The sequence below is a fragment of the Lampris incognitus genome, chromosome 3 (assembly GCF_029633865.1).
Source record: "Lampris incognitus isolate fLamInc1 chromosome 3, fLamInc1.hap2, whole genome shotgun sequence".
Taxonomy (NCBI): domain Eukaryota; kingdom Metazoa; phylum Chordata; class Actinopteri; order Lampriformes; family Lampridae; genus Lampris; species Lampris incognitus.
The window spans coordinates 65,260,435-65,285,504 of NC_079213.1; the positions used below are offsets into that span (position 1 = coordinate 65,260,435).

The 25,070-nt window shown below is 46.8% G+C and overlaps 1 protein-coding gene across 1 annotated transcript in view; it reads right to left on the reverse strand.

The window, feature by feature from the left end:
* Positions 1–15,384, reverse strand: part of tie1 (tyrosine kinase with immunoglobulin-like and EGF-like domains 1) — a 55,392-nt gene extending 40,008 nt beyond the window's left edge. The window contains exons 1-5 of the mRNA XM_056276194.1: positions 14,949–15,384; positions 11,499–11,795; positions 3,532–3,642; positions 3,041–3,196; positions 292–423 (exon numbers count right to left, since the gene is read on the reverse strand). Of these exons, the coding sequence (XP_056132169.1) occupies positions 292–423; positions 3,041–3,196; positions 3,532–3,642; positions 11,499–11,795; positions 14,949–15,012 (760 nt within the window). The 5' untranslated portion in view covers positions 15,013–15,384. The remainder of the gene's footprint in view (positions 1–291; positions 424–3,040; positions 3,197–3,531; positions 3,643–11,498; positions 11,796–14,948) is intronic.
* Between the last annotated feature and the right edge of the window lie 9,686 nt (positions 15,385–25,070).

The following is a 25,070-nucleotide window of genomic DNA, read 5'->3' on the forward strand; positions in this document are numbered from 1 at the left end:
ATCTCCCGTTCTCTCTCTCTCTGTCTTTTCTCTCTCTCTCTCTCTCTCTTTCACACACACACACACACACACACACACACACACACACACACACACACACATCCATGCATGCATGCAGTATTCTCTCTTTCTCACACACACACATCCATGCAGGCAGGATTCTCTCTCTCTCTCTCTCTCTCTCTCTCTCTCTCTCTCTCTCTCTCTCTCTCTCTCTCTCTCTCTCTCTCTCACATCCATGCACGCAGGATTCTCTCAATTTTTCTCACATCCACGCACGCACATACAAACCTGTCTCACAGCGTGTCCCCATGAACCCTGGAGGACAGATACAGTCTCCGTCTGTGTCGTGACACACACCTCCATTGAGACACTCAGGACAGTCTTTGTCACAATAGGTGCCCCATTTCTTACTGGGACAGTCTAAAAAAATGAGAGAATTTAGTTTGACCAAATTTAACATTAAACTACACTGCTCAAAAAAATAAAGGGAACACCTAAAAACACAATATAGACCTTGATGAATGAAATATTTCAGCTGAAAATCTTTATTTATTAGACAGAGGAATGTGTTTAGAGCAAAATAACCTAAGAATGATCAATGGAAATCAAAATCATTAGCCCATTAAGGTCTGGATTCAGAATCATACTCAAAATCAAAGTGGAAAATGAGAACATAGGCTGATCCAACTTCTGTGGAAATTCTTCAAGACGATTCAAAATGAGGCTCAGTAGTGTGTGTGGCCTCCACGTGCCTGTATGCACTCCCTACAACGTCTGGGCATGCTCCTGATGAGACGACGGATGGTCTCCTGAGGGATCTCCTCCCAGACCTGGATCAGGGCATCGGGCAACTCCTGGACAGTCTGTGGTGCGACATCGCGTTGGCGGATGGTACGAGACATGATGTCCCAGAGGTGCTCGATTGGATTCAGGTCTGGGGAACGTGCAGGCCAGTCCATAGCATCAATGCCCTCGACATACAGGAACTGCTGACACACTCTGGCCACATGAGGACGAGCATTGTCATGCATGAGCAGGAACCCAGGGCCCACTGCACCAGCATATGGTCTGACAATGGGTCTGAGGATCTCATCCCGGTACCTAATGGCAGTCATGGTACCTCTGGCTAGCACGTAGAGGTCTGTGCGGCCCTCCAAGGATATGCCTCCCCAGACCATCACTGACCCACCGCCAAACCGGTCATGCTGGAGGATGTTGCAGGCAGCAGAACATTCTCCACAGCGTCTCCAGACTCTCTCACATCTGTCACATGTGTTCAGTGTGAACCTGCTCTCATCTGTGAAGAGCACAGGGCGCCAATGGCGAATCTGCCAACCAAGAAGTTCTCTGGCAAAGGTCAATCGGGCTGCATGGTGTTGGGCTGTGAGCACAGGCCCCAATTGTGGACGTCGGGCCCTCATACCATCCTCATGCATTCTGTTTCTCACTGTTTGAGCAGAAACCTGCACATTAGTGGCCTGTTGAAGGTCGTTTTGTAGGGCTCCGGCAGTGCTCCTCCTGTTCCTCCTTGCACAAAGGACCAGATAGCGATCCTGCTGCGGGGTTGTTGTCCTCCTGCGGCCCCCTCCACGTCTCCTTGTGTACTGGCCTGTCTCCTGGTACCTCCTCCATGCTCTGGACACTGTGCTGGGAGACACATCAAATCTTCTTGCCACAGCACGCATTGATGTGCCATCCTGGATGAGCTGCACTACCTGAGCAACTTATGTAGGTTGCAGATACCGCCTCATGCCACCTCTAGTGGTGAGGGCACTAGCAAAATGAAAAACTAACCAAAGATCGGCCAGAAAAGATGAGGACAGGCAAATGGTCTGTGGCCACCACCTGCAAATCCATTCCTTTTATAGGGGTTGTCTTGCAAATTAGACAATTTACCAACAGGTGAAATTGATTCACAAATCAGTGTTGCTTCCTAACTGGACAGGTTGATATCTCAAAAGTGTGATTGACTTGGAGCTACATTGCATTGCCTATGTGTTCCCTTTATTTTTTTGAGCAGTGTACATGGTTATCCATGTTATCCATGTCGCTTGGCATTATTCCTCCAAGAAACATGTGTCCAGCAAACACTGACATCCCTGGAGCAGGCAGATATCCTATTCCTTTAGCAAAACAAAACAAAAAACAAAACAAAAAACAAAACAATGTGCATGTTTACATAGCAATCATAAACTGATAAAGGCATTACTTCTGACACTCAAACAGTCATATAAATGCCTTTAGCTGATTATTTTTATTGGGGTAAGGTCACATGGGAGTAAGCATAGCACAATTAAGACACCTATAAGTCTTTAAATTTACTGGTGCTTGTAAAAGTCTTTGGTGGGAGTCTTTTGACTTTCTGAATCTGCACATGGGGAAGGTTACCAGATGTGTTTTCTCAGATGTTGTTTGTACAACAAAAAAGACCTTAGACCTTAGACTTCAGGCGGATTATCGAAAGAATCCATCGGAGAATCTATTAGAGAAGTCGTGTTTGAAACTTTTAAGCGCTTTAATTGAAATATGGCCTTGATCTGATGATTCCCAGCACTGACTTTCATTGGCACTGATGTAACGGACATTTTAGACCACATGACCACCAGTTTACTTCAGAAAATGATATCCAGAGCAGGGTTGGGGTCAGTTTTGTTTGAATTGAATCAATTCATGAAGTTGACTTCAGTTGAAAAATTAAAAGAAATGGGAAAAATCTAAATGAAAAAAGTTATGAAATGTCCATCTTCTGACATGGAGGGATAGAGAGAGAGAGTGAGAGAGAGAGAGAGAGCGGTCTGTTTGTTTGAATTGGGGTTTGGGTTATGTTAGAGGTTAGGGTTAGGGTTTGGGAAAGGTGAATAAATATAGGTGTATTGTTAATTCTAGGGCTAGGGAAGTGGGATTTTTTACTCTAACATGTTACATGTGTGTGTATGCATTTCTCAGCGAGCATGTCGCCATGCCTGGCTCGGTCTTTCTGAGTGTTTTCATGATTACGTACAGTTTGTTTCCGTTTCTGTGTTATGCTCTCATGTACCTCGGACAATCAGCCTCATCCAAGCACCCAGAAGGGGGCTATCCCCCACATAGCTGGCACTGTAGATGCCTTGGTTGGCATAGGCAGCATTCTCCACAGTTAGCACAGCCGTGTTGTTGATCACATCAGTCCAGTGTGTCATATAATAGTAGTTTCCTGGAGGTCACACAACAAACACAAGTCAGAACCACAACAAGTCCATGAAACATTAGCCTTAGTACAGATGAAGAAACAGAGCCATCCTCTATTCATTGTTTTCTAGCTGTAATAGCCCCTTTGAATGGGTATTTTTTGTAATAATGCAATAACTCCAAGAGCAATAAGCAGCTTCAACACTGACCCTAGCTCCTATGAAGGAAACCAGCATGAGCACTTTTCTCTTTTTTCCCCCACTGTCAGTGTACAGAATGTTTTCTTATTGTAGCCTACACTGACGCTTCAACATTTTGTCACATCCGCCCTTCGCTCTTTTTCAGAACTGCACGTCTCACCGTTGTATTTCCAGGTCACATCTCTCTTTTGAGTGCTGAGAAGCTGCATACTGATGTTAACCGTCTCTCCTTTGTTAGCAGTCAGCGTCAAAGGGGTCGGGACAAAACTTGCTGTGAGAAACACAAATAATGAACACGTTAAGCTGTTGCTTTTGCTGTTTTATTATTCTACTGTTGTTATTTTTTATTATTAGTTTAATTGTTCTTATTGTTACTGGTTTGTGGTTACTGCACCTCTTTTATCCCTGCTAATTATAGGCTTATAACTGCCATATTTATTCTTTCTGGTTCTGGTCGCGTTAACAAAAAGTGTTTCAGGGTTGACAGGGTGAGCTACGGCGATGATTGGTTGGAGCAGCACCATGTTACTCGGGCTGTTGGTTTGTGAATAAAATAAAAGACACATGCGTTCGTAGTCAATGAGAGAAACTGCCCGTCTCTAGTTCCCTGCAATTTCTATATGATTACCGCCGATTCTACAATACCAAAATAAAACAGGAAACACATAAAACATGACCTAGGATCTGGAGCGGGTCATGACACCTCCAGGTAGAGCGTACTTCAGTGGATCGCCTCAAACCGTCTCACCTGGACTTGAACCGACCTATCGGACTTGCCCAGCCCCCACGGAGGGGGTGCCCTCCTACCCTGCCCCCACCCCCACCCCCTAACAAGACCCCTAAGGTTCCTCCACCTCCCACCCCACCCCCACACCGCCGCAGAGTCCCTAAGGCCTCTCCTGTGGGGGCCCCCCGGCCTCTGCACCTGTTCGGCCAAGCCATTGCGGCCGGGCCATCCGCCCCCCCCCCTCCACGTTGACTTTTTCTATTATGGTGAATTCTGAGGGGACGTATACTGGCTTTGCTGATGTGTTTGTATTTTTGAAGTCTTGAATAAAAAAAAACATTCGGGGGGGGGGGCATATGTAGCGGACTCCATCCATTTTCTGAACCGCATATCCTGCTCTCAGGGTCGCGGGGATGCTGGAGCCTATCCCAGCAGTCATTGGGCGGCAGGCGAGGAGACACCCTGGACAGGCCGCCTATGGACATAATTCACCATAATAGGGTCTGGTCACTTTAAGAAAAAGTGTTTCCGGGTTGACAGGGTGAGCTACGGCGATGGTTGGTTGGCGCAGCGCCATGTTGCTCGGGCTGTTGGTTTTGTGAACAACACACGCGTTCGTCTAGTCCAGGGGTTCTCAAACTTTTTCACACCAAGGACCACTTGATCATAATTTTTTTTCCGTGGACCACCTAACCAGCCGGCCAACACCCCCCCCCCGCCCAAAAAAAACCTTTTAAAACAGTCTATATTAGGCTTACAATAGCATATTATGTTTTAGATTACAAATTATGTCTGCAGAATATTACAATACAAAATATGTAATAAATAGGCTACTAGCAAAATTAGGCTAGGCTTCTACCATATACCTTGACCTTGATTTTTGTGAGATGTATGTGTAATTACTGTTTCATATTAATTTTGTTCAGCGCTATTGCCTTTGGTTGTGATGTGATGAATAAAACATAGGAATTTATTTGAAATACCACTGTCAGGGTGAACTCAATGTGAATTCATCATTAAAAGAGTGAACTATTAATGTTAATTTAACAAAAATTCGTTTTAATAGGAATCAAATCTTTGTAGTGGCTCTTGTGAAGCTATGAAATTACACATTTCAAATAAGCATAACAGCTTTACAGGTAGCAGCAGTCAACAACTAATGGGAGGAATGCTGTTGCTTTTGCTGTTGCATCACTGACTCAATGTCTGGCTCCACACCAGAGAGTTTCAGTCTCATACAGGGGGCTACATCGATCTTGTTCCTCTGCTTGGTTTTCAAACCAACCAGTGTGGAGAACCCAACTTCACAGTTGTAGGTGGTTGAAAACGGCATTAACACTTGCAAAGCAGACTCAGCCAGCTCAGGATGTTCAGGTTGGACGAGAACCCAGAAGTCTGTCAAGCATTTTTCTCTGAACGCCATTCTCAGTGTTCCATCTGATGCAATGTCCACAAGACTATCCACCTTCCGTGCTGATAGTTTGGAACTGAGGCGCTCAATGTGAGGTTGGTCTCCAAATGGATTTCTGATCCATCCAAGGTCCACATCCAATTCTGGAAAGTATTGTAGCGAATTCGGGGGATAACGCAACCACAGGAACAGCCGCGGCCGGGAGGCGAACCTGTATCGCCCGCACCGCGGGAGACATCGCTCGACTAAAGGGTCAGACCCGCGAGCCAGCGGCCAGCGTGTCTTCTTATCTATGCACGTTACACTACCCCCCTCCTTCGGGAAGCGCGTCCCCGCGCTTAAGCATATCAGCTCCTTCACGCCTCAGGGCGCATACGCTTCCGATGGCCTTACGGTCGGTCCATCCCACTTCTGACACCAATGTAGCGAATTCGGGGGATAACGCAACCACAGGAACTGCCGCGGCCGGGAAGCGAACCTGTATCGCCCGCACCGCGGGAGACATCGCTAACCGCTAGACTAAAGGCTCAGACTCGCGAGCCAGCGGCCAGCGTGTCTTCTTATCCATGCACGTTACAGTATCTTCCCAATTGCGTGTGAATGCCTTGCAAATGTTCCCTGAAGGCTGCAAGTGTGTTGCTATCCAGAACCTCTTCAGATTCGAGGACAAAATCGGCTAGAGTTGGGAAACAGTCAAAATCCTGGCGATCAAGACGCGCGCACCACAGATCCATTTTGATGCGAGTGGCTTTAACTTTGTCCTGCACTGTAAAAACCGTGACAGCTTTTCCTTGCAGTGCTAAATTCAGGTTATTAAGCGTGCTGAACACATCAGCAAGAAAGGCGAGTTTTGCGAGCCATTGAAAGTCATGCATTCTGCCATAAAGTTCATCAGTTTGATGCAAAAACAGCTTGACTTCATCGCGCAGTTCAAAGAGGCGGGTGAGAACTTTACCACGCGATAGCCAGCGAACTTATGTGTGGAAAAGAAGTCTTGTGTGCTCACTCCCCACTTCTTCACACTGAACTTTAAAAAGACGTGAGTTCAGTGCCTTGCTTTTAATTAAGTTGACAATTTTTATGGCCTCGTCCAAAACCTGTTTAAGACAGGGTGGCATTTTTTTACTGCCAATTGCTCTCTGTGGATACAGCAGTGCGTCGATGCGGCAGAGGGAGCGACAGCGCGTACACGCGTAACCAGGCCCTTGTGTTTGGCTGTCATCGCCGTGGCACCGTCAGTGCACACGCCAGCACACCTCTTCCAATCAATGTTATTCTGCACAATGAAATTATTAAGGGACTCAAATATCGCCTCTCCTGTGGTGTTGGTTGGTAGGGATTGACAGAAAAGAAAATCATCGTGAACAGCACCCGCATGTATGTACCGCACAAAGCAGAGGAGAATAGCCTCGTTACCGATGTCCGTGGACTCGTCCAGTTGGAGAGAGAAAAAAAGACTGACGCAGACGTGTCACCAGCTGATCTTGGACATTTGCAGCCATGGATGTTATTCGCCGCTTGACTGTATCATTGGACAGAGGTACTTTGTAAAGTTCCTCACTCGCTTTCTCCCCTAGCATTATGTTGGCCATAACCTTTGCAGCTGGCTTAACCAAGGTCTCGCCGATTGAGTGAGGTTTGCCAGCTTTCGCAATGAGTAGGGAGACCTTGTATGAGGCTTCGGTAGCTTTCGCCTTTTCCCCTGCGGCATAAAAAACTGTGTGGCTTCCTTTCTCGTGTGTCCCTCAAGCTCTTCACGTTTTCTCTCAAAAAAAGTGCACAGGTTTCCAGGTGTATTCCTTGTGTTTTGACTCGAAGTGACGCTTGAGTTTGGCAGGTTTCATTGCTTCATTAGCTAATATGTCATAGCACACAACACAATGAGGTTTTGGATCCTCAGCATCTCCAGTCCAGAAAAATCCAAATTGAATGTAATCGCTACTGTATTTACGTTTCACTTTTGCAGTGGCTTTTTCAGAGTGTTGTGCTAGCTAGCTCCTGCTGCAAACTGTTAGCACTATGGGACTCCATGCTAACACTGACGCGCTCAATGTGAGAAGGAAGTCTTTGCACCTTGTTGCTTACATTGTTCGTCGTTTCTCCGGATTTTCTCTTCAGCCACCGATCCATGATGTTTGTATTTTGAACGGTTCACTTCACTCTTTGTTAGATTCTACTTAATTTTCACAATAGTCAGGAGGTCTTTGATATGAAAATCCTGTTATTGGAATGGAAGCTAACTAGGTAACCTAGGTAACACAGGCTAACTGAAGAGACATGACTCAAAACGCAGGTTTGCATTAGACAAATTGAACAAAATTCTTAGGCTTATTTAGGCTACATTTTGATTCACTTTTAATTTAGAAAACATTTAGAAAACAGCTGTACTCGTAACTTTGCATTGGAACGCAAATGAAGGTGATTTGAGAAACACGATTTTTTTGCAATCCTCCCGCGGACCACTTGGGGGCGCTCGCGGGGTGGTCCGCGGACCACACTTTGAGTATCACTGTGACTAGTCAATGAGAGAAATTGTCCGTCTCTACTTTCCTGCAATTTCTACAACACAGTCAACAACCCCATAGCAATCATAACCTTAAACAGCCTTTTCTGTATAAAATATGCCTTGTTCAGACTGCAGGCAAAACGGGTTTGTTTCTCAGACTGTCCGTACTACTATTTATAAGGGATCAGATCGGATTTGTGTGTCCGGACATCGCCAGCCTATCTGCATGGGTTGCTGTGGTAACGACTGAGCCTTGAGTAACTACGTACGCTGGTTTACCAGCGCGGAAGCATGAGAAATGGAGATCCATAATCTCGCTTTCTAAACAATTACGCTGTCAAATCGCGGTGCAGAACTCCTCCGTTGCTGAGTCGCTGGAATACATTGCGATGTTCCGTGCTGCAGTCATTGTTGTAGGGTAATGTTATGCAGCCAACAGCTCCCCCTGGGGGCACCGATGGATGTATACTTGCCCTGTGTAACATGCCTCAGTTCTGTTATGGGCACAGCCGGTGAATACATGTTACTAAGCAACACAGCCCGACTCTGTCTGTTATTCATATGCACCTACACTTGCAACAGTCATGGCGGGCACGCTGGATTTTGACGTCGTCGTTGTGTGTCGCGTTGCTAGTGACGCAAAAGACAGTTTGAAATCCGATTCTGGCGGCCAGAGTCCACCGGGTGTGGCTAGGTAGAATACAGCTACCAACGGAAGTGACGCAAATTCTCGCCGGCTGGACGTCAACAACAGATGGCGGAGCGGAGTGATGCGAAGAATTCGTTTCGGGGCTTGACATTATGCGTCAACCCTAACGCTTAGCATAACGACAATTTTCGTGAGTGTTTCCTCCTCCATTTTTTTTAAAAATTTCCCTCAAACGATCGATATGAAGCGAAACTTTGAAAGTAGCCGGTGTGTTCGTCTGCCGCCACATCTACTACCACAGACGCCTTCACCTATCGCCATAGCAACAAAAGCCACCCGGCTAGAGGTTGAGAATTTGCGTCACTTCCGTTGGTAGCTGTATCCTATCTAGCCACAATGTGAGTTAGACCCGATTTGCAAAAAATCACATTTTATGTTTATTTTTTATTTTTTTGCAATCCATACTTTCTAAAATCAACCTGGATATGCCAAAAACATGGATTTGGGCTGGCAGTCTGAACAAGGCCATGGCGTCATGGATGTGACTTACAACTGTTGTGTGACTTTGGTGTGAACAGAACAATATGGGATTGTTGTTTTAAGTTTGTAAGTGAACGAAGGCCTAGTATTGACTGTACATTTTCAGTAGCCTACGCTAGTATTTACATAATATCCTGACTGGATGATTAAAATTGTAAAATAGATGCTTCTGAACCAGGTCAACATTGCGAAAGTGAACTGTTTAGCTAACTGCTAAAGTTAGCTCATCTGAATCATGTTTTAGCTAATCGATAGTCAAGCAAAGCAAACTTGATGCATTAAAAAAACTTAAATACTTTTATTATCAAAAGATTGATTTGTTTAAGGGGTGGCCCGGTGGCGGAGTGGTTAGCACGGTCGCCTCACAGCAAGAAGGTCCTGGGTCCTGGGTTTGAGCCTCGGGGTAGTGCAACTTTGGAGGTTGTCACGGGTTGTCCTCTGTGTGGAGTTTGCATGTTCTCCCCATGACTGTGTGGGTTTCCCCCGGGCGCTCCGGTTTCCTCCCACAGTCCAAAGACATGTAGGTCAGGTGAATCGGACATACTAAATTGTCCCTAGGTGTGAATGTGTGGGCCCTGTATGATGGCCTGGCAGCCTGTCCAGGGTGTCTCCCCGCCTGCCGCCCAATGACTGCTGGGATAGGCTCCAGCATCCCCGTGACCCTGAGAGCAGGATAAGCGGTTCGGATGATGGATGGATGATTTGTTTAAGCATGTTGAAGCTGATCGAGCACATCTTACCAATGTCTCTGTCGATGGCATTTCTGTGAAGTACTAACTCAAATGAAACCACATAGACAATAGATTGGAGAAGTGGGCAGAGCCACTGTTTCCTGGAAGAGTTTTTCCTATTGAATCCACCTGTTGGGAATTTTATTTTTAACAATTACTGCAATAATACTCAACACAGAAACACAGGAGTCTCCCAGATGTTAAGCGATACTATGGGGTTATTTCATGGCCATTGGTTATAAAGGTTTCAACTTCGTTTCTGAGTAATCATGTTTTCCAGTCCATTTGATATGTCAAAAACGACCGTACCCATGAGCCTCAATGCCTGTTACCATGGAGGAAAAACAAGATGAAAGGTGTGTTAACAATTCCTGATCAGTTGAATCCACCTCTGACTTGCAGAACAAGTCAAAAGGAAGCGGTAGAATGCACATCGGTGCACTTCAGACCAGTGCCGGCAGTCAAGAACAAACACTATGCCATAGTTCTTTTTGATTTGATTAAAATTACATGTGAATTATTTTATCTGAAGAGTTTAGCAAACTACAAAACTTCACCTGCACAGGCAACAGAATTATAAGCTCTGTGGTTGGATGTTTATTAAATGCAATGCATACTGGGACTCCAATTTGACTTAGCCTATTTCCTAAAGTTGTTACAGTCTTGTACCTTTGAATTTTCTCCAAGGAACCAGATTTTTTTCAGTGCAGTTGCTAATTAGTTGTTAATTGTTTTATACTGATGATTCAACCATGAGAATTTCAAAACCACCCAAGTGTTAGAAATGGGATTTTTAATGGGATTTTTCTTCCAGGAACCAAGCCACCCCAGTATAGCTGCCCACTTCTCCACTCCATACTAAGTGATAGAATAAGAGGTAGAAGTTAAGGGAGAATACTAGGGGGGGTGCCGGAATTTTTTATTTTTTTTTACCATTGAGAAATGGACTGCAAATGGTAAAAGGACTACATTCATATTGCTCTTTTCTAGTCTACTGACCACTCGGTGCTTCACAGTGTATGCCTCATAGTCACCCATTCATTCACACACACATTCATACACTGAAGGCGGAGGCAGCCATGCAAATTGCCAACCTGCTCATCAGGAGCAGTTAGAGGTTCAGCGTCTTGCTCAAGTACACTTCGACACCCTTTCCGGAGGAGCCGGGGATTGAACCAGTAACCCTCCAATTACTGGATGACCTGCTGTACCTCCTGAGCCATGCTGCCCCAAGTTATAATTAAGAATTATAATGTTAATTAAGAAGAAAAAGCAAAGTCTTTAACGTCTTGCAACGGTATATTTTTTTAGACACAAACCCCATCTACGCAGTTGGTACAGCTAAACGTGAGAATGAATACTAAATGTTAGCTTGTGAGTGACCAAGTGAGTTAGAAGGCAAGTTCATGAGGTGCTAAAACTTAAATTCGGTGCCATTAGAGTGTTGGTGCACCCAAAGATAAGGCTACAATTTACATATGATCACACACTGCAATGACGGCATGATATTTGACTCAGAAACGGATTATGTAAAGTCTGTTCACAGTGTGTCTCTGAAATTACCTCCTCCAACATTATTGATCAGTGTGACCCTGTCGAGTGGGTTGGTTTCCTGAGTGGCATCACAGTAGAAGATACCGATGCAATCCAGATCGCAGATGTCTTTGGCCAACACCATCTTGTTCATGGGCCTGTGCACCTTAAAGTTGGGTCCTTTGGGGAATACGAGGATTCGGTTGTCTTTCTTGATGTCCAAATCAATCTGGGCTGCATTGCGCTCACCGGTAATGCAAGAGATGGTGACGTGTTCGGTGTTGGTCACCTCTGCCTTGGAGATCATCGTCAAGTCCATCACAGCATCTGCAGAGCATTAAATCTTATTTGAAACAGTGTTTGCTCTGGTACACATAAGCCGCATAATACTATCGTTGAATCATAACACAGTGCTGTTGTGATCAAGCACAAGCTTGACTTGTTATACGACACGCAAGCGTTCATACATGTTAAGCCAAGGTCCCAAATTGAGTAAATGTGGCCTTATCCTGGTGGTTAGGGCGCTGAAATTATACTAATATGTTTGTCCTTTGAAGCTCTAAAAGAGATGGGTGCATTGCTTAAGTAATCGTGGGCAGCTGTTTTGTTTTTTCCTTTAGAATCAAGCTGGTTTCAAAACACTGAAGTCAAATACAAGCAGGACAGCTCAGTCAAAAGTGGTGAACTCAAACTGAACTGAAAAGACGATGCCACCTGCATGGCTCGGATCTGATATGTTTACTGCAGGCCAGAGACATAGGAACCAATGGTAATCCTCTGATTTCCTAGTAATTTCTAGAAAGGAGTTAGTATAGGGAGGGAGAAAGGGTGTCGTTTCTTAAAAGGGTTACTGGAAATGACTCAGACCAAGCCATGAATTACTAATTAAATAGAAAATGAAGGATCCCACGGTGGAGTTGATTTGTACTTGGTAAAAGAATGATTAAATTACGTGATAGTTATCAAGAAAATGGAAGTTGATAAGAAACTGTAAACTTCTTAATGATTTTCCTGGAAAGAACTGCAAAACCATAAAGTATGTATATATTGGGGGAAAAATGTTGGTAAATCAAGGAATTACTCATACTATTTATGTAAAGGCAGATGGGGAAGCGATCGCTGGTGTTTGTTAAATTAGTTGTGCAATTGGACACAACCCCATGTGGGCTTTACCACTGTACGATGGAGTCTAATGCTAACTTCCCAACAGTGTTAGCGCTGGTAGCCTTGTCGGCAATGACCTACTAAAGAGGCCTACTAAAGTCTATATTCTCTTCTTCTGCTGCTGCTTCTTTCAGCTTGGTCCCCATTTCTCAGGGGTCGCCACAGCAGATTTTATAGTTTCCATCAGTACCCTGTGAGGGTGCAGCACCAATGGTGGTCATTGCTAACTCGGGCCTTGACCGATCTGGTATGGTCTTGTCAAACCGCATGATGATTTGGCAAAATCTTACATCGGCCGTCCTTCCTGACACAGCCACTAACCCTATGGACGGGGGCACAGGTAAAGTGCCGGGTGCCATCCCAGTATTCATGGACTTGTGCCCATGCCTGTACCTCGCAAAGTCTGTATATTTCCTAATATATCTAATATATATAGCCTGTATATAGTGCAACGCTAACGTTCCAACAGTGCTGGCGCTGGTAGACTTGCCGGCAGTGATCTATTAAAGTCTGTATGTTCTCCAACCAACAAGCTTTTTCTCTTTAACTTTGACTTGATGACTGCACAGACGGAGCACAGCTGCATGCAGATGGCACGTCATCCTTATCCACACAGCCTCACGGAGACACCCCACTGGTTTCGGTCTCGACTGGAAACCTGTAAAGTGATTAATTTGCTACTAACTTTTATCTACTTCCCACAGATTAGGCCTTTAAATTAAAGTTGCGTAAAATTGTACATTTACCAGCTAATTTCAGTTTAATTTTCACAGATTGACCCTGTGAGTTGAAATGATTCCGAAGTTTACTTTTCAGCTAATTTCGGTCTACGTTCCACGCGTTACAGCTGTGATTTGAATTTAACACAATATAATTTTAAAACCAATTTTGTCAGTTATGATTGTGACTTCGAAACACAATGTCTCTTGTGTTTGAAATAAAAGATGTCTAATAGAAGTCTTTGTGTGTGCCAGGTCTGCCACAGAGTGTCTCTGCAGCCTCGACATGAATTGTACATGTAGGTCGTTATGACAAAGCTGGGGAGATGTTTTGGGATGAATCTCAGATCCACCTCAACATCTATTTGACATGGCTTCGTATTGAAGTGGCGGTCAGTCTTCAGTGCTTTACTATGCTCTTCGTCATTCCAGTGAAGATTTCTGAGTAAAAAAAAAAAAACAGCTCTTTTCCTAACACTAGCTTGTGATGGGTAAGTTAAAGCCAATCACATTTCTGTGTACCTAACTCTGGCTCACACACAAGAGACTGCAGCGGGGTGAAGAAAGCTCCTCTGAACCCAGTAATGTCTGAACTCATTCCTGTGTATCGACCGATAGCGAAACATCACAGCCTGCCCGTTTCCATCAGCTACCTTGACATCATTCCTCTGGTCCGGACTCAGAAGAAAAAAATGGACTATACCCAAACAAAGACCCGTTTTTGCTGCAACATGTTGGCCCGTTTCTAAACTTGGATGAATTCAGTCTTGTTATTTGCTGAATATTTTACTCTTGCTTGCCTTAACTTCTGCTGGAGCAGGTGAAGCAGAACAAATTTCCACCTGAACGGACAATAAAGTATCATCCAATCTTATGTTATCTTAACTTAACCTTGTCTTAACTTTGTCTTAACTTATCTTAACCTTATCTTATCCTATCTTATCCTATCTTATCTTATCCACATGCAGTGTGTAACCCCGAAATAATATGTTGACTGTTGTTGCTTTCTCTCCACCCCTGGCTAAACCCCATGTTTCTCAGGATCCCCATGACATCTTCTGTCAGTTTTGTTTTTGGGATTGTTTGTTTTGAGGATTTAACCGATGTCATTATTTCAGCGGCCCTTTGTACCGTGGGCTTACGCGACACTGGTTTACACATAAAAGCGTCCGGGCTGTCGTTTCGAATACATGGTGCCAAACTAAATAGTGGGAGACAAGAGTTTGTCTAACATTTCTGCTCCCTGGTATTTGAGCTCAAGATCCACAGAACAATGGCAGGAAACAGGGATGAGCTCCTGTTTTCCCTGAGGGCGCACACACACACGCACACACACACGCGCACACACGCACGCGCGCATGCGCACACACGCGCACACAAACACGCTCAGTCTCATGGCACTGAAATGACAGGCAAAAGCTAGACTAGTAATGGAGTTAACAAATAGCAGGTATTCGTGTGAGAAGGACGCACTTTCCGATGGGGTGTTTATTCTCAAAGCGCATATCTGAAAAATAAAGGATGTGTCACGTGAATTTTGCGCCTCTCGCGTCACCCAAATAACCGAATCGCTGATAATAAGAAAAAAATCAGTTACCTGACAGTCCAATGAAGCACAGCACGTGGAGCCACATCGTCTTGGTGTAACCTGTAGTCCTCATTGGAGGGGGCGGGGGGGTAGTAGTAGTAGTATGGCTGTCCGTCCTTCTGTGTCAGTCGTCAATCCAGCGATTCATTTGGGATAAATCCACATCCAAAGCGGCGGTTGCTGCGTTACGCGGAGCTCCGCTCGTCTTTACGCATGGCTTTTTCTTCCCCCCTCCCTCCTCGATGAGGATTTCGAGTCACCCCAAACTCAAACCGAGGTGCCCCCCAAAAAAAATCTCGTCCGGTATACTCTCTTTCACAAACCTGTCAAGAAAAGGCTGTTACGACGAACTCGAGTTTCCCCCCCCATTCAAATCCAGAAGCTGGATTTGCGGGAATCGCCAAGTTTTTTCTCTCCCCTTCCCTTCTGGGTGGGAAAGGAAGGAACCTCGTCATGAAGCTGACGCTTTACCTCCCCTCGCCTCGGCGCCAGTAAGAGCTGGACACCGACACGTTTATGAGCTTGGGCTTTGTCACTTTGCCCCAAATTATACAAACGCCACGAACTGCCCCGCCGATTGCAAATTCTCTCACATATCATTGCACACTTTGCAGAATGGGTGGAATATTTAAGCAGCACCCTTCTTTCCCTTTTTTTTGCAAGCGTGCCAAATATTTCCAAAGCAAGGCGTGCTTTGCATTCTCCTGTATTAAACCGCATGTCATCCAAACGTGTCAGGTTTTATACAGGAGTCAGAGTCAGTTCAATTTGCCACTTGTGGTCGAACACGTTGGAATTTAAAGTGTGCAGAGCTCACCGATCATATAACTCACACATATAGTGCACGTACACACATAATTGATACGCAGCAACAAATATTGCACGGCGTAAGAATACGTCCAACATGGCGTTTTAGGCCAAGCGTGCACGCATCAAGTGGGCTCCGAAGACGACCCCGCAAGTTGGCTGTTGCCCTTGGTTTTCCTCGTTTTCTCTTCTGAGATAGGACAGCAAATGTTAAAACAGCTGCTATCGCGTTTTGCCAAATGCAACAGCTTTGTTCTTTCACTTCAGCGAGGTGGCTGAAACATCCCTGCAGCCTCCACGGTCAGTTAGCTGACCCCCATCCCCCCATCGTAGACGGCCAGTCTCAAGGAAATGATGAACAATACGGTTGTTGTGTCTGTTCTCTAATTTCAGCCCTAATCTCCTGAAAGGTTTTCCAGTCTCTCACTTCGAGGCGCTCTGCAAGACCCGGCCCTGCACACGTTTGCTCTCATTTTCTCTGCACAGACTGCCAAAACCCATTTGATGTTTTCCCTACGTTTCCTTGCGCCCTCGGACAATCGACTCGGTTAACTCGACTTCTTATTGTTTGAAATTTCCTGTTTTCCATTTTAGGGGCTGGCACGGTTGGCTTTCGCCAACGCAGCCTACGCCAGTGGACATCTGATTTTCCGATACGAGGGAATGACATGAAACGCAAGCGTTTGGGAAGGTGTTCATGCGGTGAGATGGGTGAAGGCTTTTCAGGTCACGTCTCTCCAGATGGAAGGTCTCATCACATGCATGTCACAGATTGTTCCTTTTCCAGCAAGCTGTGGTAAACACAAATTGAAAGAGAGAATCCTAATTGGGGTAGCCAGGTTGTAAATGTTTTGTCTTCAGATCACAACGTTTCCGTTTTGATCCAGTGGCCTTGGTGCCCGTGGCTGGCTGAGGTCTGCATAGTCCCTTCTTACCTGGGAACGGGACATGGGACTCTCTACAGCGCAGTGGATCCGGATGGCCTTGAGGAGACCTCATGGTAGTAGACTCACTGCAAACTCGAACGCTGAGATCAGAACTGTTGAATAGCTACAGCTTGATAACGGCACAGTATCAGAATGTTTATTTATTGCATATTTTTTTCATCTTGCATCGCTAAAAAAAATCAACTCCCATATTTTCGTAATGTGTGATTGGTGTTAGTGTGTGTATGTGTTAGTAAGTTAGTTAGTTAGTGTAGATAGCGGGACCAAAAACTAAAGCACTTATGATCCTAATCTTTTTGGAGGTGGTAGGTATTGTCTCAGAGAGTAAGGGAAAAATCCCAGAAAATTAAAATTATGCATAATTATGCATAAATATGCAAAATATGCATTTTCTAAGAATGGCTAAAAACCACTTTTCTCGGCATTTCAGATGATTCTGAGCATCTTTGATTTTTTCGACTATATAAAAAAATTTCTGGGACTTCGAAATGTTTTGGCATTATGCAAAATAAATGCATTTTTGCAAAAATGCACTTATGATCCTAATTTTTTTTCGAGGTGGTAGGTATTTTTCCAGAGAGGACCAGAAAAATACCAGGAAATTAAAATGATTATAATAATTATGCATAATTATGCAAAATATGAATTTTCTAAAAATGGCTAAAAACCACTTTTCTCGGCATTTCAGATGATTCTGAGCATTTGGGGGGAGGGAGTTGGAGTGGGGGGGAAACCACTTTTCTCGGCATTTCAGATGATTCTGAGCATTTGGGGGGGAGGGAGTTGGAGTGGGGGGGGTTTAGGGGCAGGGGGAAGGCTGTTAGCTGGCAGGATGAAGAGGAGGGAGATTTAGATGGGTGGATAACCAAACCGCTACATTTTAGCAGGGTTCTTCCAATATTAAATATTACTATGAATGCATGAAACAAAATGCATTTAAAAACAATCTATATTTCCATGGGTTGCAGGAAAACAAAATGCCAACCCACCCACATACTTCATTTTCAAATGGAGGCGATTTTTTCTTATCGATTGCTGCAATACGCTGGCCTTAAAACAAGGGCTTTATCCATCGGGGGGGGGGGGCGTGAAGAATGAGTGAGAAGCGGTCCGGGGAAACAGAGCAAGAGAAGAAGTGCAAAAATGAGCACGAACAGATAAATTATGTGTGCAGAGAGAACTTAGTGGAGCCTCTTGGCTCTTGGATAGGAAGTCAAAGGGAAAGAGACCAAACGCTGGGTCAACACAGATGCTTCGGCCCCCGGCCGCACCAAGGCTCTCAGGAGCCAAAGAGCAAGGGTGTGTGCTTTAATGTAAAACAGTGTGTGTGTGTGTGTGTGTGTGTGTGTGTGTGTGTGTGTGTGCGTGCACATGCACGTGTGTGGTGGAACAGTGTTGTCTTGGGGTGGATATGTAGGGCGGAGGCCTCGCTCTGTACTCTTCAGACACAAGCCATTGTATCGAGAAGCCTTTGTTGTCCCATAGTAATGACTATGAGCTGTTTGTTGTGAGAGTGATGGCTGCTGATTATTGTGCTTGCTTTAGATGACACAACCAGACAAAAACATGACTCTCTGTCCCTCCTGGACAGGGTCAAACGACACAATAAGCGCCACGAAGTTGCACAACAACCAATCAAAAAGACTGTTTTTTGCATTTGTCATGTTTGTATTAGACTACGTCACACGAGATTTGATTAGTTTTTTTTTTAATCCAGAGCAGTGTGCAGCGCTCCAGATCCTTATCCTCTGCAGCAACACGTCACTTTGCAGCCCACTTTGCAGCCCTATAAGTGCAACAGCGACAAGCAGTGATGGACGCTCGACAGTTTGTGGGGCAAAGGAGGCCACAATCCCGTCACGCATCGACTTTACAGCTGCACGCTCCCACACATGTTTTAGCGGTTTCTGACATTTTGTTGTGGTTTTAGCGGTGGTGGCGGTGGTGGCACGGCTGGGGGAGAGCCAATGTCTGGAACTGAGACCGGGGAGAGAGGTGGGAGGTTTTTTGAGACTTTGTGAGAAAGTTTGTATTAAATTCCCATTTCCCCTCATTGTGTGGCGAGCTGGCGGGGCTCCACACGCACTGATCCTGCTGAGCCCTGGGAGTCTGACCAGGGGTGTCACAAATACCCACCCCCCCTCCCTCAGCCCCCCCCCCCAGCTCAACACACTTATACATCCCTGACCCCCATCCCACCTCAACGCATGTTTTCTGATAAGGAAACACACTTCCCAAGGACCATGGAGCCCTTAAAGTAAACACCCGAGAGAGAGGGAGGGAGAGAGAGACAGAGAGAGACAGAGAGGGAGAGAGACAGACGCAGAGAGAGACAGAGGCAGAGAGAGAGAGAGAGACAGAGAGGGAGAGCGACCGAGGCAGAGAGAGAGAGAGAGAGAGAGAGAGAGAGAGAGAGAGAGAGAGAGAGAGAGAGAGAGAGAGAGAGAGAGAGAGAGAGAGAGAGAGAGAGAGAGAGAGAGAGAGAGAGAGAGAGACAGAGACAGAGGCAGAGGGAGAGAGAGACAGAGAGAGACAGAGAGGGAGAGAGACAGACGCAGAGAGAGACAGAGGCAGAGAGAGAGAGAGAGACAGAGAGGGAGAGCGACCGAGGCAGAGAGAGACAGAGAGAGAGAGAGAGGGGGGGGGGGGCAGAGGCAGAGAGAGAGGGAGAGAGACAGAGGCAGAGAGAGAGAGAGAGGGAGAGCGACAGAGGCAGAGGAAGAGAGAGAGAGGGAGAGAGATAGAGAGAGACAGAGAGGGAGAGACAGAGAGGGAGAGAGACAGAGAGAGACAGAGAGGGAGAGAGACAGAGGCAGAGGCAGAGAGAGAGAACGAGAGAGAGACACAGAGACAGACAGACAGACAGACAGAAAGAGAGCGAGAGAGACAGAGAGAGAGAGAGACAGAGAGGGAGAGAGACAGAGGCAGAGGGAGAGAGAGAGACAGAGAGGGAGAGAGACAGAGACAGAGGCAGAGGGAGAGAGACAGAGACAGAGGGAGAGAGATAGAGACAGAGGAAGAGACAGAGAGAGAGAGGCAGATTAAGTGTTTACAGTATCATATGTTTGAGTCCAAGACTGAGTTTGCATGCAGAGGAGAAATGAAATCAAGGCCACAGAAAGAGACCACATGCATGTCACACATTAAATGAGCAGAACTTAAATTAGTCTATTGTCGTTTTAAATGACGTATTTCCCCCGAGATTAAAAAAAAAACCCAACAGCTCTGATTATTCACGGAGGCTGTGAAGTCGTATATGCTTTTTTTTTTTGCATGCCCTGTCTGTCAGCTAAGCATTTAGTAAAGCAGGAGATTACCGACACTTGTTGTTGACAGCCTGACAGGTCTATAGACTAATCAAGCCGGTCGTCTGTTTCCCACACATTTCAGCAGAACAACAGACCCGGCGAGCCTGCCGACGGACGACAAGGGCATCTGAACTCAATTCTTTCAAATAATAAACCCAGGGTGCGTCCCATCCCTCCAGTTCACGCGTTCCCACGTAACCTCGTCAGTTCTCCTCCACCTATCCGCGTGAGTCACTCTGCATAGCTTTGCGTCCTGCTGCAGACTGACTCACCTTGCTGTCTGCTGCACCCTGTACCGACAGACCATTGGCCCGGCGAGATCCTGAGAGGGAAACAATCACCTTTTTTTTTTGGTAGAATTTTTCCCTCTTTTGTATCCGGCCAATTATCCCACTCTTCCGAGCCGTCCCGGTCGCTGCTCCACCCCCTCTGCCGATCCAGGGAGGGCCCGGACGTGGCCCAGACCCGTCCCACACTGACACTTTCATCCGGCCCGCCCACATACCGCGTGGAAGGATGGCACTTGGGCGGTCCGCTCCTGTTTGCCAGATCTGGGCCAGAACCAAGCCATAGCAATGCTGCATGTGCCACATATTTGCCCCCCCCCCCGAAAAGGTGCCCCAACCGACCAGAGGAGGCTCCAGTGCAGCGACCAGGACACTTACCCACGACATGGCCAATTGTATCTGTAGGGACGCCCGACTAAGCTGGAGGTAACACGGGGACTCGAACCGGCGATCCCTGCGTTGGTAGGCAGGCGACGGGCTCGACCGCCACGCCACCCGGACGCCCCTAACAAGCACAGTTTTTCAACATGATCCTTCTGTACGTGTGTACGTTGCAGGGATAACACGGCCCATTAGCAGCCAAGATACTGTCTCTCTGAAGCTCCGCGGAAATCGTGCGGAAAAGTGGCCGCTAGTCACGTCACAGGCAGACCATGCACTCACGTGAAGGCTGCGACCCTCGGTTCCGGGCTCGCCGCAACCTTCGGTGGGTCACAGCCGAGGTATAATTGACCATACATGAAAAAATGTGAATGGCAACTCTACACACAGCTGTTACAGCAAATTCCTACCAATGGGGTGTTATCCCTACAACACATAGCATAGCAACAGACAATTCTGAAAAATCGTGACCCCCCCCCCCGCCCCCTCTTTAAATTCCCATTAAATTCCCTGTAGAAAGGTTTGCCAAATAGGGTTACCAGTCAATAGGGTACAGGTCTACTGCAGGCAAGGAGCACAGGGTGTCGGTGTGAAATAATACCTGGAACTTATAACTACGTCACAAGAGGCTCCAAGTCCAAGTCCAAACCCTCAAAATAACCTGCCATAACGGTAGCACCGATAACCGATAACCGATAACCGAGGAGCTCTCGCTACAGCGCTGTCCTCACCGTGCCTGCGGAGCGGTAAACCAGATTCCTATCCAGACCCGCACACCCGAGACGGACCGGGTATGCGAACCGGAACAGGGCTTCTGCTGTCATAGTCAGGGGGGACACGGAGACGGGGTCGTGTTGAGAGCGCAGCAGATGTGGTGTTTAGGGTTCGGCTCTCGCCCTTTGTCACATGTCGTGCCCTTCTCTCGCCCACCTTTCCTGTCACTTTCCACCGCGGAGCGTCTCACATCGCGCTGCCTTAAGGGAGAACCTCTTCCACAGATGGAACAACACACGCGATGGTGGGAAATAAACGACACCGGACATCGATCCACGAGGTCAGCGGGGTCGCGTGCAGAGCAGGATGTGAGCAGCGCTGCCAGCTGAAGACGGAGCGGGTGCGTTGCTGCTGCAGTGCGAAGCGACACGAGTGTAAGGAAACACAAGTGTTATGTCACCTCGGTGCCGCAAGGCCTCAAACGCGAGCAAACGAGCATATGCAGTCCATACGTATGTGAACCCGAGCATGTGCAAGCGCACACGCACGCACGCACACACACACGCACACACACATAGAGAGAGAAAGGAGAGATGTAGAGAGAAAGAGTAAGAGAGAAATTGGGATAGAGAGAGAGACAGACAGACAGTCAGTTAGAACTAAATGCTAGAATGCCCCCCCACACACAAACACACAAATAGAGAAAGGAGAGAGCGTAAGAGAGAGAGAGAGAGGGGGGGGGATTGATTGATTGATTCACCAGAATAGTCATATCATTTTCTTTTTGTTTGCCATTTGAGTTCGGAGTGCCAGAGGTGTGGAACTTGACGCATTAGACAGCGTGATGACGACTAACACGTTTCGACACTGAGAGGAACACGTTTGCAAATCAATTGTGTGTATCTTTGTGCGACTAGTCAGCTTGCATCATCACATCCAGAAGGCTCGGAGTCCCTCCCGCGTGAACCATACACACATTTACTGCCCAAACTTATTTGACTTACTCAATGTTTAGACACGTGCACACAAACGTGCGTACACACACACACAGACACACAAACACACACACACACACAAGCATCATATGCTTAAGCGTAAACACGTCTTGCTTTCATTTATGGATACGCACTCGTAAAACCTTCATTACACAAAAAATATACTGGTGGAGCAGCACAGCCCTGGGTGGAGATGAAATAGGTGAATCTGGACAAATTCCTCAATCCTCATGAATCAAGCAGTGGCCCCTGTGGAAAGAACACTTCTCCTCCAGTCCTCCCCCCTCCCCCCTGGCACGACAGCAATCTTATCACCATTACGCGTCGAGTCGAGCCTTGCGCAACAGCTGCGATACGCGGTCAGGTTGTCCCAGCAGTGGATTTAGAGCGTAATGCTCTTAGCGCGGAGGGATTTTCCATCAAAGGTTCCAGGAACTTGCTACACATATTCACCTATTAACACAACAACAACAACACGTGCAAAGACCCTAAATAAAATGGTGCATATGAATTGTGTTGAAAAAAAATTTTTTTTTAATGTCCGTATTTGAGATCCCCTCGTACTTACGACCAGTTAAAATGTCCGTGAGAGCAATGACGCACACCGCTACTGACAATGGCGGCACTGTAGCTGGGGGTGCGCGTATGTATCACCAGCATGCATGGCCAACAGTAATTATTTTACCATACCGCTGTTGCAATCCGCAGGCTCTCCGCTGGGAGTTGGCCCATTAGACAATCTTTGCAGGTGGTATTGTCGGGCTGCACATGCACTGTGTGCGTCACAGGGTCGTTTCCCACGCCGAGCTCTGCGTTATCCAGCGTCCCGGCGTTTCTGAGCGGCAGTTAAACTGTCTTTGCTGTACTAAGACCAGGACCAGAGCTGTTAGCAACAAGCTGATGTAGAGCAGTGTCAGCCGGTTCCTCACCGAGCCGGACGGGCCGGCAGAAAGCGCCCGTGTTAATTGATTTCCAGCTCGCGTCAAGGCGTCCGTGGGACCACAACGTGCATATATTTGGCAATGCAATGGCCGGCTAGTGTGTGTGAATGGCTAGAACGGTGTGTGGAAAGGTTGAGCCGGAGATGCCACAGTTTTTTTTCTCCAGATATCATCTGTTTTTGTTGAAGACGACAGAGTGCTTTTTGACTGCTTTTGCGATGAACACGTTGCGTTTTGAAGAACACTTCCATGCTTATAAAGTTGCAAAGACCAGCAAGGGCCCTTGTTTATTACACGCGAGATACCTGTTGTACTGCAGACCATTTCACCTACAAATGACATATGGCATATGACATATAGCGTACCTACACTGAATCCCACTGGAATCCCACTCGGGCCCTGTGATGGACTGGCGGCCTGTCCAGCGTGTCTCCCTGCCTGCCGCCTCAATGACTGCTGGGATAGGCCCAAGCATCCCCGCGACCCTGAGAGCAGGATAAGAGGTTGGGATACTGGATGGATGGAATGGATGAATGGCTAATAAATCATTTATTACGATTCTGGTTTTGATACTTGTTGATATGAAATTTAGACCCCAGAACTCTGATTTTATAACGCTCAAAAGTACACTAACATGCTGCTGTTTTCAATGCAGAGCAGCTTAGTTTATGTTGGCACATTGTTCAAGGGTCTGCCAGTTTGTACACCAGGTAATTATTCTATTTAGTGTGTTGGTTCCTACAACAGATTTCGGTTAAATTCCGTCAGAAATTGTAATTGGGGTGTCCGGGTAGCGTGGCGGTCGCTCCTACCAGGTGACATGGAGGGGATCTGTGTCGGAGCCTCACAGACGGAGTACAGGCATTCCACAGGGTTCGGTTCTGGGTCCACTGCTTTTCTGCCTGTACACGACATCCCTGGGTTCTGTCATTCGCTCGCATGACTTCTCTTACCATTGTTATGCCGATGACACCCAGCTGATCTTGTCCTTTCCACTCTGACACACAAGTAGAGACACATTGCTGTGTGCTTGACTGACATCTCGGAGTGGATGGCGACACACCACCTGAAGCTCAATCTGGACAAGACAGAGCTGATGTTCCTCCCGGGGAAAGGTTGTCTGCATCGAGACCTGGCCATCACCATTAACAACACCGTGGTGACGCCAGCTTGGACTGCGAGGAATCTGAGTGTGATCCTGGATGACCAACTGTCGTTTGCTGCAAATGTTGCATCGGTTGCTCGCTGCTGCAGATTTCTCCTCGCCCATTCCTCACCGACGAGATAGCACAGGTGCTCATCCAGGCTTTGGTCATCTCCCGGCTGGACTACGGCAACTCCCTTCTTGCTGGCACCCCGGCGTCGGCCATCAGACTTCTGGAGCTTGTTCAGAAAGCTGCAGCTCGTCTGGTGTTCAACCGCCCTAAGTTCTCCCACACGACTCCCCTTCTCATGTCCCTACACTGGCTCCCAGTAGCTGCTCACATCCAGTTTAAGACTCTGGTGCTAGCCTACAGGGCAGTGAAAGGAACAGCTCCTTCCTATCTCCAGGCCATGGTCAAGCCCTACACCCCCGCCAGACCACTTCGCTCTGCTGCCTCGGGACGCCTGGTTGCCTCGTCGCTCAGAGGCCCTTGCTGCCGATTGACCCGGTCAGGGCTCTTTTCTGTCCTGGTCCCACAGTGGTGGAACGAACTCCCCACTGATGTCAGGACAGCGGAGTCGCTGCCCATCTTTCAGCGCAGATTGAA